General features: G+C 45.1%; 1 protein-coding gene across 1 annotated transcript in view; it reads right to left on the bottom strand.

Annotated features, from left to right (window-relative positions):
* The window catches only part of Pdlim1 (PDZ and LIM domain 1), a 44,777-nt gene that overhangs the window by 18,311 nt on the left and 10,682 nt on the right, over positions 1–15,784 (bottom strand). Inside the window, exons 2-4 of the mRNA XM_027407402.2 lie at positions 6,427–6,578; positions 4,575–4,659; positions 74–273 (exon numbers count right to left, since the gene is read on the bottom strand). Of these exons, the coding sequence (XP_027263203.1) occupies positions 74–273; positions 4,575–4,659; positions 6,427–6,578 (437 nt within the window). The remainder of the gene's footprint in view (positions 1–73; positions 274–4,574; positions 4,660–6,426; positions 6,579–15,784) is intronic.

The following is a 15,784-nucleotide window of genomic DNA, read 5'->3' as shown; positions in this document are numbered from 1 at the left end:
ACTTGCTAGAAGAAACTAGTGGGAAAGGCCTCTCCCAGGACTAGCCTGGAGGGGGGGTTGAGGGTCTACTTACTGTCTGCTCTTCGCCTCCTCCCCGCTGCCTGCTGTCTTCGACTCCACGGCACTGTTGAAGCTGGAGATGTTTTCAGGAGAGTAGAGGCCAGTGGGGTTGTTGTACTGGTTTGTGATGATCCGGGGGGCACTGCTGGGGGCAGGTGAGGCAGTAAATGGCATCGCGCTTCGGTTGTGGGCACTTCCTATGTGCAGGACCTCCTGAAGGCAGGGAGCAGAGGAGAATTCAGGGAGGCGTCCACCCAGTCCCCGTATCATGTGCAGTATAGGCTAAAAGCCAGGGAAAACTTCCAGCTAAGCTACAGCAGCCCTGGTTCAAATCTATCTTCAGCTGGGGGTAGAGGGGCTCAGGCAAACACAAGGAGACAGCTACCAATGGCCTGAGAGTACCCACAGATGCACTCTCAATCAGCCCCATCATTGCTTCTTCCCCAAAACCCAGCAGATCTGATCTCTGGGGACCTCTGGGAGGATGACGCCTCATGCCTTGGGCTACCAGAACCCAAGTCAGAGCTGAAGAGGCATCCTTTCAGGACACATTCCAGAGGCATTAGGAAGAGGAGAGGTGGCTTAGGTCATCACAAAGCCCTCAATGCCAGAAGGTGTAGATAAATTCCCCAGGTTAGGTCATCACAGAAAGAGGGTGTTGGGAACACGGGAGAAACAGCTGCTGACTATATAGTCTCAGTCCTTGCACAGGAGGAGGAGGAGGGGCGGAGGGCCTATTGTTCTCTGTGGGAACACAAAGTGGAAGGTTCTAGAAGCCGGGTCGAAGGCAGAACCTGTGGAGGGAGGACTTTTGGGTTTCTGGGTCTCCATGCCCTTCTCTCCTTAACGTGGAAACATCTCCAGAAGTCTGGTGAACAATTACAACAACAAGCTCTTAAGGCATCTATACAAACACACCGAAGCACTTTTTTTCTGGGGGTAGGGTGGGGATGCAGTTCAAGACAGGGTTTCTCTATATAACCCTGGCTGTTCTAGAACTCCATCTGTAGACCAGGCCGGACTCAAACTCAGAGATTCACCTGCCTCCGCCTCCCGAGTGCTGGAATTAAAGGTGTACACCGCCAGCACCCAACTGAACTATTTAACTAACATTGCTTTAAAAAATAATCACAGATTATCTGATGAGTCAGTTAGCAAGGTTCTCCCTGATCCAATGCTCAAAATCAATCCAGCTTCCAGTGCTGAAAGCTCTTTGGAACTTCCTAAACTCAGCATGTTTCCTGAGTTCCCAAGAAAACTCTTCTAAACCCTGCTTTCTTTCTTAAACACCCCAATAAATGAAAAGAATTCTCCAGGCCCTCTATTACTCTTTTTTCCTCCTTTTAAAAAAGAAACTTCAGTGTTTAATTGGAAAACATTATGAATGAAAACTAAAAGTTTAATTCATTACAAAGCTAATTTAAAGTAAAAGGCAGCATAGACATATTTTTATGTCTGTCTTTTTCATCATTCCAGTAAATTTTCTCTTCAAGTCAGAATCAGTGAAGTTTAATTGACTTTGTCCATATCTGTACAAATAATCAAAAGAGGCTTGTATGCTTTTTGTTTTCTATTTCTATTTTGTTTCGAGACGGGGTCTCTCTATGCAGCCCTGTCGCTGAAACTCACTATGTAGACCAGGATGGCTTCAAACTCACGGATATCCACCTGTTTATGCCACCAAGCCTGACCATAAATAATCACAAAAGAGGATATTAAAGAAAAAATGGCCCTAGTCAAGGAATGGTTACGCAGTTTTATGTACACTGACTCAAAGGAATCCTGAAACCATTGGCTGTGAAGGCAGCAGCTGGTTTACAGAAGACGCCTGGGGCTCTCACCCCATCACTAGGGCAGCTCGGGAAACATGACTGAATCCAGCATGCATCCTTCTGTTTCCACAGCAATTCTGGGAGCAGCACAAGATGCTTATTCCTTAGTCTTGGCTCAAATTTCCCCTGACACTTTGTGTTTGGCTGTGGACAAGTTATGCCTCTCTGAGCCCCTTTCTCTAGGCTCCTTCAGAAGGTGGTGGTGTGACTCGTCCATGCGCCAAGCACAGTGCGGAACCCGGCAGGCAGGTTCTCATTAGGGCCTGATTTCTCTCCCCATAGAAACAAAAACAGTCCCGGTCAGAACAGAAGTCCATGGGAGAGCCATGTCATAAATTCTTATTTATTTATATACTACCCACATTTATGAATCAGAGGACAACTTAAGAGAATCAGTTCTCACCTTCCATTATGTGACTCCCAAGGATCAAACTCGGGTCCTCAGGCAGGAGTCATCTCCAGAACCTCCCCACCCCCCACCCCCGTTTGCTTTTGTGGGAGTGGTGGAGCTTTTTCTTTGGGACAGCTTTTTCTTTTTTAATTCTTGATTCTTGCTTTATAAAGCAACTTTCAAGAATGTGTCTGGTTTGTACATAAAAGAAACATCTCTCCCCCCATGTGGAGTCTAGTCTTTGCAGAGGACAGGCGGATTTAGGGCTTGCCTTGTGGAAGGGATGATGTAATTGTTTGGGCTTTGTATTTATCAGTCTCCAAGGAAACTCAATAATGAGGAAATACAAACTAGGTATGTAACTATGTTGACCTCAGATAAGCTGGGGTGTTGGTTAGCTTTATGTGAACTAGCAGATCTTTTTAATATCCATGAACTCTGTTCTATTTGTCTGGTTAAGAAAAGAAGTGGGAGGTGGGAAGATTTTTCTATGAATAAAGACAAAACTACACTCAAGCTGGCCTTTATAGTAATTTGAATAGTATTTTTTTTAGTCTGAAAATGATCTTCAGAACATCAGCATTGAAGGAAAAGTATAATAAAGATATGAATAATAATTACCTCAAGTGAAAAATGAGCATTTGGGACCAAGTTAAACAAAAATCATACGAAAACTTGACACATCAAAATTTAACACGTACAGTAAATTTAATAAGTGGCTAGACTACCAGGGAAACTGAAATTAACTCTGGCATGATTTAAATTTGTTTATACAACTAGCAGTCTGCAGAATAACATTTTATGAATTTCCTTATAGGGCTTACACAGAACAACATGTTCGCATCAGTTTCGACATGGCAGAGGCAAAACAATCCTCAAAACGACTCGGCATTTTAAGTATGATTGCCAATGCATTAATAGAAAAAACTGTAACTACATTTCCAAAATTTTAATGGAACCCCTTTAAGAAATAAAGACTTGTCATCAACCATTCAATTTATACACACCAAGGCACCATGGGAATTCAGTTTCATATGAATTATATGTACTATACTATGCATAAGATAGCTGAGTATGTATTAATTTTTGATTGCTATTTCTTTATAAAAACTAATGTCTCAAACTTAGAAAAGAAAAATCCAATTTCAGATCTTATTGAAAATTGAAAAAAGTATGAGTTTACTTACTCACTTTTTTTGGCTTGTGGTATGTGCATGCAGGTGCACTCACCCCTGCGAGTGTGTGTGGAGGCTGGAGGGTGATATGTGATGTCTCCTCCATCACCTCTCCCCATTTTAGACACAGGGTCTTTCAATGAACCTGAACCTTAGCCTCCGGCTGACCTGGCGGACCAGCTCTCATTGACGGCGTTGCAGATGGCCACAGTCTTGACCAGCTTTGATACACAGGTGCTGGAAATTCAAACTCAGGTCCTTGTGCTTGTATAAAAGCACTCACGCCATAAGCCACTTCCTTCGGCCCCTCACTTATTGATAATTCATTTATCCAACAGAGAACATACTTTGTTATGAGCAACATGAGGAATTTTACCAAGATGTCCTAAATATTTCTCTATTTATTTCAAAACATACCCACACCGTGCAGATACCTTAGAAGATGCAACTAAGGGAGAAGTGAAAGAAAACACCTACAAGCAGCCATCTACTGGGAGATTTATTTATAAACATGGGGTCTCAGGACAATCCACTGTTCCAGAAAATTCTATTTGAACAACGAGCAATGCAGTGACTCCTTACTATATGTTTTTAAAGATTAACCGCAACCTCATTTTAACTAATTTTATTTAATATCTATCTTCAAGTTTCACTGTAACAAGAACAACAGATTCCCACCTCAGGATTCACAGGGAAAAAAGGGTTTACTATTAAATCCCCCTCTGTTTCTATAACTGCTTCGGACCTAAACGCATCATCATCGCTGGATGATTCTTTTGTGTCTAAATGCTATAAGAGCCGAATTAGCTCTCCGATTCACTAGAGTCCTACCACCGCTACTTGCAGGATGGCTTCTGCCCTCTTCTCTCATTGCCTGCCTCTACTCCTAGCTTCCAGCCCAGGGCATGTTCTTGCCCTGGGGTTTTCCAGACCTTTCCTCCGGCAGTTCCCTTACGGGAAGAACTGAACTTGAGCCAGATCCCAGAGCAAAGACAGTGGGAGGCTCTCCCAGCCACTTGATCCCCAGGCCTCCAGTGCAGGAAAAACAAGGGACTAGGGGAACAATGCCCAAGCAGGAAAGCAGCTGGCAGAGGAGGGACAAAGATAAGCACTTACTTGGGGTTCTGATGCTAAATTCATCTTGTATGGATGACGTTTCCCCTCCTCACTCACCAAAGGAGACCAAATTTTTTGCTCAGACCTGCAACAAATGAACAAAGCTGGTGTTTCCTTTTATTTGGTTTCACTTCATTCTGTTTTGCAGTGCTGATAATCAAACTCAACATGGCACACGTGTCAAGCCAGGGCTCTACCACCGAGCAACACCCCCAGCCTAAAGCCGCTTGCTGTTTCATTCATGTGAAATAAAGAACTAAGTTCAACCTCTGTATCTGCAGGTTCTGCTTAGTCATTCAGTTGCAGACAGACAACTCTGTATCTGTGCATTTACTTTGTATCACAGGTAATCCAGAGGCGACATAAAGAATGCAGGACGAAGCCTATCAGAGCATGTAGGACGATGCCCATGGAGAGAATGTCAGAAGAGACTTGGGTACTCACACATTTTGACATCCACAACAATTCTGGGGACTGACCCCCCAGGCACCAAGAAGCAACTGTACAAGCTAAAAGCAAATTAGAAAAATGTTCCCTTTTCCTTAACTTTTACCCTCTGAACTTGTACCCTGCCATCAGACCAACCCTCTATTTGTCAGTTAGATGGTATCCATGTTGGACAGCTCCTACAAGAGCCTTAAGGGACCCTTCTGATCTAGCCTCAAACTCGCTCGCTACAGTGTGGGGAATTGACATGGCCACCAGGCTCCTCTGAGTGGCTAGATCTGCCTCATGCTGCCACCTCCATTCAGGATGGTGTAGACTTCAACTGTATGTTGGCTCAGTGTTCTTAGCCTGGACCATATCACCAACATACTTATCAATCAAGGAACCCTTTTTTCGGTTTTGCAAAGGATCTCTTCCTGCCAATCACAGAGCAATGGTCTTAGTCCAGTTTCAGTTTTCATTAGCATAGGGCCTTTTCTCTCTTCAAGGCAGAGAACATTTATACTTTACTTTGTATCCATCACAGTAACCAGTGACAGAACCTACTAATAAATGCATGAATGACCTGAACATGAGTTTGAGGGAGATGACATGGGCTGAGAGAGAACAAGAGACAAGAACAAAAGGCTGTAATGAAATGGTTTGCCTCCCACAGAGTAAGCAGAGCTCCAAAAGGAACAAAATATTCCAGCATTTCTCATCCACTCCTGGTCTGTCTATCAATCCAATAGCACAAGTAGGAGAAAACGGGTTACCAAGTGTACTTCACAGATGAGAACCTTAGGAAGAGCTATACAAGCTACGGTTAGTGAGCCATTAAATAAAGCAGGCTTACACAGCAAAAAGGACCTGAACTTGATCCAACAGGAACTAGGAAGCCACTCAGAGTTGAGCCAATCACTCCTGACATCTTGGCTTTGTGCAGCCAATTCCAAGACCATGTGAAAGAAGAATGGAAATTCTACCCTAATTACAGCCTCCAAGGGGGCTTCCCTCACCTGCCTGCTCAGTGCCTGTACTCCTTTCTTGGAGTGCACCTGAAGCTGCACTTGGCACTTTGTCTAACAGGCTCAGGTCCTCCCCTGCTGCTGTGATCTCATGACAAGACACCCACTATTCAGGGTCCAACCCAGTGTTTAGCTTGTTTTACCTTCTCAGGATCTTCGTTAGCTGTGTTAGATCAAGTGAAGTGTAAGAGAAAGAGGTCTAGATGACGAGAAGTCCTAGGAAAATCACAGAAGAAAGGAGCAACCTCAAAGTCCGAAGCCACAGGCCTTCCGGAGTGCTTCCATCACGCATAGCACAGAGCCGGGGAAGCACCCGGGCTTCTGGGATGGGGGAGGCAGATGCTGTCCACAACAGCTTCCAGTCCATCAGGAATGAACTAACCCTTCCACAGCCTCACCTGGATACGGTGAGTGTCATGTTGTCTGTACAGCCCTTGATTTTGTTCTGAGCTTCCAAGTGTGTCATACTGCTGGTATCTTCTCCATCGATGGCTGTGATTAAATCTCCAATACATAAATTAGCTATAGCAGCCTTGCTTCCGGGAGTGACCTGGCAACAGAGGGGAAAGCACATTAGCTACTATTTGTCTTCAGGGAAACCAAGGAGTAAATACCATCGGGTTAAGTATTCACTAAGAAAGATCAAAGCATGGAAAAAGGACAGCTTGGCACGGTGGCACACACCTATGACCCCAGCTCCCGGGAAGTTGAAGCAGGAGAAAATTTGAGGCTAGCCTGAGCTATGTAGTGAGTTTGAAGGCAGCCTGGGATATATAAGAAGACTCTGCAAGGATGAAAGAAAGAAAAAGAAAGAGCAGGGACAGAAGTGCCCAAGAAACCATGCTAAAATCATAATTTAACTGGCAGCAATCCTTCATGTTCATGCAATCTGTTACTCAGTCCTTTCCTGTATATCACCTCATTGTCTCCTTAAAACAACTATGAGAAAGGAGAATGAACACCAGAAACTGAGGCTCAGAAAGTCTGATGACCTCCCCAGGGTCACCCAATTAGTACATGACTAGCCACTCAGCTAGCCCGCTGCAGACTCAACCCTGAGCCTCACTCTAATACTCTGACCTCAAAATAAGTCACCAACACGTTGTTTGTTTGTTTGTTTGTTTTGTTATGGTGGCTGTGGTTGTTTTTACTGATTCTTTGTGGATTTCACATCATGCATCCCAATCCCACTCATCTCCCTGTCCCCTCGAACCCTCTGCCCTTGCAACCTCTCACCACAAAACAAAATACAATTTAAAGAAAACCCAAAAAAGCCAGACAAACAGAAGAGAAAAAGAGAACGATAAAGAAGATGAAGATGAAGGAAGAGAAGGAGGAGGAGGAAGAGGAAGAGGAAGAAGGGGAAGGAGGAGAAGGAGAAGGAGAAGGAGAAGGAGAAGGAGAAGGAGAAGGAAGCAAGCTGTAGTGTGGCCCGGTGAGTCACACAGTTTACGCTTTAGTCCATACATCTTGCAAGTGTTCACTGCTATGAGTCAATGGTCTGGTTTGAGGCCTCTGGCTTCTGCTACACTATTGATAATGGCTCTCACTAGGACTCCTCTTGGATATCCTGTTGTCCTGTGTCATGGAGATTTTTCAGTATTGGATCTGTAGATTGTTCCCTTTCACACGCTCCAGCAGTTCATAGATAAAGTGGATGCCAGAGTGGGCTAACTCATAGCCCTGGTTCTGAGCCTGAGTGGCAGCCGGTCTGGTCAACCCCCCAGCTTTCTCTTGCCCTCACTTCCTGGGGCAAGTTCTCCAGCACTGCCTCAGCTAGCTCACCCGATGCAGCCTGCAGCAAGGAGTAGGGCCAGTTCTCCTGCTCTCAGGGCCTCAGATCTGGCTCACCTGTACACACACCACCAGGGCCAGCTCTATTGTTTTGCTCAGGCAAGGTGTAGGGCCCTCTCTCCTGATTGCTGTTGGGGCATATGATACGGGGGCGGGGGGGGGGGGGTGGCTCTCCTGCTCTTATGCCCTCAGGGCCAGCTCCCCTGTGTCCCTGACAACAGGGTCAGCTCCGGTGTGCTGCTCAGACAGGGTGCAGGGCCCACTCTCCTGTAACAACACATTTTTAAAACTTGCACAGTTAGAGAACATTGTGTACAGTAACTTCTATTTCTGTAAAATCTTAGCATATGTTATAAATTATAAACACAGGCAAAACTGGAATTGCTCACAGCTACACATTTCAGTAACATGTTAGTTTCTTTACAATGAGCTTGAGCTACTTTTACAAGAAAAAAAAAGCAAATAATAAAGATAATTTTAAATATGGTAGTATGGGTTTGCACCAGGAAGTTGGCCATGGTTAAGAGTCCTTCTCTATAGGTGGCTGATTTTGTGAAAGCTGATGCTTCCAGACCAGTAGTTCTAAATTTGTGGACCACAGATGCCTGGGGTAGCCGGTTAGTCACCGTCACAGGTCCTTAAGTCCAACTGCCTGCTGAGGATTTCCTGTGAACAGAGTAAATGTGCCCCACACAGACCTTCAATGGTTTCTCAAGTGAGCACAGATGCTGGCATAATGAATAGCACTCATTTGGAAGCAGCACTGGTCTCAGAGTAACTGCTATTGACTATTAACTACTTTCGTCACCCCTGTGCCAGTCCATGACTGTATGGTATTAAAAGGCCTCCCTGGGCCCCTGCACTCCTGGGAGCCTCCGGAGGTGGACTGGCGTTTTGCCCTGGTGTGTGGGGGGGACTTTGAGAGCCCATCCCACTTGAAGGGATGCACTCTGTCTCTGGACACATGGGGAGGGGCCTAGGCCCAGCACAGGAAGATTTGGTGGACTTGGTGGAGCCCCTGTTGGGGGCCCTACCCTGCCTGGGGAGTGGTGGGTGGATGGGGTGGGGGGTAGGTTGGAGGTGGGGGAGAAGGAATGGGGGTGAGGGGAGGGAGAGGGAGAGGGGACTTACATGTGAAACAAGCCTGTTCTCTAACTTGAATTAATAATAATAATAATAATAATAAAAAGAGAGAAAAAAAAAAGCCTCCCTGGACAGGAACCTACTGGCAGAGTGGTACATCTCCAGACTCCCAGTGCCCAAAGGGCTCTGGCTTCCTCTTGGAAGCCCCTATAGTGGGAGCTAGTAGAAGATGTTGCAGACCACAGGTTGTCTCCATAAGCTGGTTCTTCAAAGCGCCAAATCAGGATAGGAGACTAAGGCCACAAGCCTCCATTTTCCACAGCCATGTTCCCAAATAGCCCTCACCAAATAGAAAACTCAAGCCCTCATAGGGCTGCTGGTGAGTGGGACCCGCCATGGCCCACCACTTGCCAACATCCTGACCTCACAAGATGAGGAGTTGAGTTAGTCCTGGAGGTCCCTTCTGGCTTGAACATGTTCTGGCTTCACTAGACAAAAACGCTCCTGGAATGTGAAGACGTGGATCCTGACCTCCTAAACTTCCTCTCCTGCTCTCCCGTCATGTGTTTACAGAGCTCTCACTCACCAAACAAGAGCTGTGCTCCCAGCAGCCACTGAGTGGGATATCTGACGGGCCTTCCTCCCAGTCCGAAGTAAGAAAGGCATTCTGAGTCACTCAGTGAGGCAGTAAAAATACAGGCTGACCTGGTGTTATACCATATACAGTCCACTTCTTCTAACAGACAATGCAGAGTTTTGCTTTTCTGTTTTTGTTTGTTTGATGTTTATGGAGAATGGCTTATGTATCCCAGGCTGGCCTCAAACTCTCTACATAACCACTGGCTCACTTTTTAATGGTCCTACTAAGTATCCCTTTATTTGGGATTGGTAATGGCTCTAGACCAGCAAATTAGCTCCAAGCAGACTAGTTGGAAACCAGGAGGATAATGCCAACCAAAGCCACTTATTAGTGATCAAATGTAACAGTATAAAAGAGCAGAGCAGTTCCCTATAGGATAAATCAGAAACCCTCTAGTGGAGCCCTCCCCTCAGGCTACCACCCCACCAAGTTCTAGCTTCCTCTTCCTAGGTATTCTTAACTCCACCTGATAGACTTTTCTCACCGTTTAAGTCTCTACTTAAATTACCCTTGTGAGTCTTCCCTGATCACTAATCTATGGCACCTACCACATGGCAGTAGATGCTCAAAATAATCAATGGGTTATTCAAATTAAAATACCTGCTGTGGATAAAGATGTCTTCAAGAGCTGGGGAGATTATCCACTGGGTAAAAGGTCTTTAAGTGTAAACATGAGGACTTGAACTCAGCCCCCCCCCCCCAAACCTGTGTAAAAGGTAAACCCTATCACCCCAAAGCTCAGGTGGTGGGGAGAGACAGGAGGATTGCTGGGGCTTTCGAGCCACCAGCTAACTAAAAACTAGTGAGCTGCAGGTTCAGTAAGAGACCCTGTCTCTCGGGGCTCAAGGAACTATGTGGAAGAGAAGTTGAAAGATGCTAAGAGCCAGAGGGCATGGGTGATACCAAGGAAACAGTATCTTCCAGACACAACAGAGCTGCTCCACAGGGCCTGTACAGGTTCAAACCAGACAGGCCAACTGTTCCTAACCAAGATGCTATCTCCAATTAACAGCTGCTCACAAAGAAAAAATTCAAGGTCTCCAAGGGAGTCTCTAGGTAGAGAAACCACACTTAGGGATAGATCCCATGCCCAGCTGTATATGCCAGCACAAAATGAACTCAAAGGTATTTTCAGAGATTTTCTTGCCTTATATTGCCTTGTTTGGGCATTTATTTCTTAACCTCACTGGTCTTTTGCTTGCATGCTATGGTTTCCAATTTTGAGTTTTTATGGTGTGTGTGTGTGTGTGTGTGTGTGTGTTTGCATACACACATGTATCCATGCATTTCTCCTGCTCTTAGTTATTTTTGTTTGTTTTACTTTTCTTGTCTGCCTTGTTAATTGTCTGTTTTCTTGAAAGAGAAAGAAGATATAGAGTGGGAAGAGTGGAGAGTTGGGGAGAGTCTGGAAGGAGAGGAGAGGCGGGGAAACCATGATTAAAGTATATTGTATAAAAATAACTTTATTTTAAATTTCAGAGAGAGAGAGAGAGAGAGAGAGAGAGAGAGAGAGAGCCTTCTGGAGGGAATAAGATGGAGAGTAACAGCAGGGCACTGACTAACTCTGCACCCACATGGGCACAAATATATTTTACTATTTGAAATGAATACTTCAAAATAATCAATATTTTTTTAATCAAGTAACAACTTCCCTTAAAAATGACTATCCTGGATTTAAACTAGAAATTTCTTTTTACGTTTTATGTTCATTTGCTAAGAAGTCTGGAATTTCCAGCATTTGGTTCAAACTGTTTTGTGGGAGTGGCATTTCTGTAGGGAACATCCCAACAGGCCCTAGACAAGCTAAAACCAGTCCTAGGAGGCCCACACCTAGTCAGCCTATCCTTTAATCTGATTTTCCTTTCTTTCTTTCTTTCTTTCTTTCTTTCTTTCTTTCTTTTTCTTTCTTCCTTCCTTCCTTTCTTTTTTTTTTGTGAGCCAAAGGAAAGTTTTGAAAATTACTGGAAAAGATCATCAGCTCAGATTCTGCTGGAATAATGTTCTCTTATGAGCCATCTCTTTTTCAAAAGGTTGGGATCGGGGACACAAACCAAAAGGTAGACTGCTCACCTAGCATGTACAAAACCTAAGGTTTGATTGCCAATACCACATAAACTGGACTTGATATCACTTTCGAGGTGAAGGCAAGAAGATCGGAAATTCAAAGTTATTCTTGGCTACACAGTGTGTTTGAGTCCAACTTAGGCTACATGATACCTGTGCCTCTGCCCCTGCCCCCCAAAAAAGATGGGAGCGTGATAGATCAAATAAATAACAGAAATTTACCCTTACAGAGCCTATTCAAACTGCATATTTAAAATAAAAATAAGGATCTCACATGGATTAGACGAGCAAGCATATATTAGACAATGTTTCAGAAACAGGACCAGAGAGAAGCCATGAGTGGTTTAAATTCCCATAGCTAAAGACTTACGCCTGGTTTTAACATAGAAACCTTCATAAATTCTACCCTTTTTGTTTTTTTGTTTCAGTGAAATACCATGGCAGAGATTATAAGCCCACTGTCAGAGCTGAAAAGAAACCCAGAACTTTAAGAGTTGCATCTGCCATGGCTTTCTAGACAAAGAACTGGAGTGTCGCAAAACCCTACTGGCCAGGTGCCTCCCAGGCATGAGACAACAGCTCCCCTGCTCTGTACTGAGCTGGGGCCCAGAACCCCACCCATTGTCAAACATGCCAATTATAAGACAAACTGAAAAGGGCTGCAGGTGAGGAGACCTGGTTCTGGCTGCTGGAGAGTTCCTGCCTGAATGGAGGACTCCTTACCACATACTTACTTGACAACAGTGAACCTCAATTCTGACAGTGACCATCATTAATGAGTGTGTATTATATGCCAAGTGCAAGCTCAGTGGTTAGTGAGGGTTGGCTTATGATCCTCTCATGATGCTACCAGGCCGGCAATGTTATTTGCATCATTGAAGATGAGGAAATGGAGAAACAAGGGTTAAGAAGCTTGCTCAAGGTGACTCAGCTGCTGAGTAGCAAGCCAGGGCAGGCTGCAGGGTCTGCACACAGTATCTAGCTTAATTTCTTAGCAGCCATCGAATTCCATCAAAACAGGCTCATGATGGAGTCAGCTTCAATTTAAAAAAAAAAAAAAAAAAAACAGAAAGAAAGAAAAGAAAAGAAAGAAATCTGATACCTCCCTCCAAAAAAAAACCAGATCTATTAGTTAAGTAGACATCCTCCAAATTCCCTCAGTCAGATCTTTGCCCCAGAGATCAAACAACTAGAATATAAAAGACTAGTGTGGCTTAGGTGCAACAATTTCTATTAAAGAAAGAATGTTCTTCTGGTTTCTGAAGCAGTCACTCAAGTTGAGTTTATCCTTGGGCCCACCCGCCGCCCCACACACACTGACTCTACATTCTATGTTCATAAGGCGCCTTCAAACCCTGCTAACATCACTTCAGTGCAGAATGGAACTGTGGTGTAGCTCTCCCTAGTTCTTCAGTGAGGCAAATTCACAGAGCCAGAGGCTCAACACTGATGGCAAGTAAGAGCTAACCCCTCCTTTGTGACACTGGCACGCTTCATCCTCCCCATGCTTACTTTCTCACTCACTCACTCACTCACTCACTCACTCACTCACTCACTCATCACACATCCCCGAGCATATTCTGAAAGATGTAGCAGCTTGTTGGTTAAGATGTGACATGTAGAGGCAGGGGGCCAGGACTTGATATCCTGCGGTTGGTTGGGGTTCAGCACCTTTGTGCCTCGCTCTTCAGCATTCCTGACTCAGGAGGCTGCTGTGAGGGTTGCTGAGATGATTCAAAACCGAGCAAGTGCTCAGAACTCATGAAATGTGGAGCTCTTAGTTGTGAACTCCAGGAACCACATGCTATGAGAAGAGCCGTGCCTACCACCAAGCAGATGATAAATGCTGTGCTCAAAGCTACCGTGCAATCCAAAGGCTAATGATGGGGGCTGGAGAGACGGCTCGGTGGGTAAGAGTGCTTACAGAACAACCATGACGATGTGAGTTTGGATGCCAGTACCTGTGTGACAAGATTGATATGGTCTTGCTATGAATCTGCAACTCCAGCACAGAGACAGAGTGTTGAGGCAGAAAGATTGCTGGTGCTTGCTGGCTGTCAACTTGGGATGGGGAGGGATAAACTCCAGGTTCGGAGAGAGACCCTGACTCAAAGGAATAAGGCTAAGAGTACTAGAAGACACCTTGGCCCTTGTATGTGCACATCCATGTGTACACACAACACACAACACATACACACACACACACACACACAGAGAGAGAGAGAGAGAGAGAGAGAGAGAGAGAGAGAGAGAGAGAGAGAGGGCACTATAGAAATGAATCCCAGGTGTACTGCTTAAAACCATGAAGTCACAAAAGGAGTCAGGAAAGAACAGGCCAAGTCTCAAGAACTGCATAGATGAAACCCAGGGAGCAAAGGAAGGGGAAGGGATATAAGAGTGGCAACAGAGAGAGCAGGCCCTGTATTTTATCTGGAAACAACAATGGCATTCTCACACAGTATTCTCTGTGCCCAGTTACTGCAAAAAGACAACTAGTGACCATTAGCTGTGCTGACATTCAGATGACCTCACTGGAGGGACACTTTCTGACTTTGTTAGAGGTTCTATTGCTGTGATGAAACGCCATGACCAGAAAAGCAAGTTGGGAGGAAAGGGTTTATTTGGCTTTCACTTCACATAGTAGTCCATCACCGAAGGAAGCAATACAGGAACTCAAACAGGGCAGGAACCTGGAGGCAGGAGCTGTTACTGAGGCCATTGAGGGGTGCTGCTTACTGGCTTGCTCCCATGGCTTGCTCAGCCTGCTTTCTTAATGAACTCAGGAATACCATCCCAGAGATGGCACCACCTACAGTGGTCTGGGCCCCCTCCCATCAATGACTAATTGAGAAAATACCCTACAGGCTTGCCAGAAGCCCAATCTTATGGAGGCATTTTCTTAATTGAGGTTCTCAGGTGACTTGAGCTTGTGTCGGTCGAGCTGACATAAAAATAGCCAGTATTACCCCCCCCCCCCCCGAGACAGGATTTCTCTGTGTAACAGCACTGGCTGTCCTGGAACTCATTTTGTAGACCAGGCTGGTCTCAAACTCAGACATCCACCTGCCTCTACTTCCTAAGTAAGGGGATTAAAGGTGTGTACCACCACCATCGTCCCGCACCAGTACACTTTCTAATGACATTTCAAACTGGACGCACTCCATCACTCAGCCCTAAGCCCAGCCATTCATTCATTTAGTGGTTCTTAACCTGTGGGTTGAAACCTATTTGGGGCCATTCATCACATACAATTCATAACAGTAGCAAAATTACAGTTATAAAGTAGCAACTAAAAAATTTAATGACTGGAAGGGAGGTCACGACAACATGAAGAACTGCATTAAAGGGTCACAGTGTTAGTTTGGAAGGTTGAGAAACACTGCCTTCATGGATCTTAAGAAGGTCCTACCTAAAACCCAAACTCTACTAGCAGCTGAACGCGTTCCTTTAACTTTCTGCACTGGAAATTGAAAGCTGAGCCCAACAAGTGAATCTGGTCTACAATCAAGACTGCTTTGTATTAGTTTTAATTTAAATCACATACTGGTAAATTTCACATAAACCCCTAGATTCTAAGCTTGTGAAAAAGTCTGGCAATTCTCGGCCTAGATTTCCAGATGGCAACAATCAGCACCAACTGAGGAAACTCGGTCCCTCTAAATGAGAAACATACCACCCACTTAGCCACAAGCCCCATCATGCTCTAACTGCCCCAGCACAGAAACCCAGGATCAGCATCACTTGTCATCACTCCTCCAGTGATTCATCTTACTACTTCACCCTCTGGTCAGCCTCTAGTTGCTTCCTGGCTCTCACATACAAATGAGTCTGGTACTGAAGGCTCAGTTCAAGGTGTGCAAAGCACAATTACACATCAAAGCCCTTTATGATAGGCTGAGGTGGGACTACATGCTGATGAAGCCTGGGCTCAATGCCCAGCACTGAAGAAAACACATACTTCCTAGGTAGTATTTACCAGTCACCTTTGCTTGCCCAGGTCAGTAGCCTGTGTCCTCTCAACCATGGAAAGCACCCCATTTTGTTCTCAAGTGTTCCAGCCAACCTGGAATGAGGGTGCACACCTGCAATCCCAACACTCATGACACCAAATCAAAGTTGTAAGCCATTCTGGGCTCCATCATGAATTCAAGGCCAGCCTAGGCTACCAAGGAAGA

Source organism: Cricetulus griseus, chromosome 3 (assembly GCF_003668045.3).
Source record: "Cricetulus griseus strain 17A/GY chromosome 3, alternate assembly CriGri-PICRH-1.0, whole genome shotgun sequence".
Classification (NCBI taxonomy): domain Eukaryota; kingdom Metazoa; phylum Chordata; class Mammalia; order Rodentia; family Cricetidae; genus Cricetulus; species Cricetulus griseus.
The sequence above is the reverse complement of the archived record's forward strand: the minus strand, read 5'-3'. Positions and strand labels throughout refer to the sequence as shown.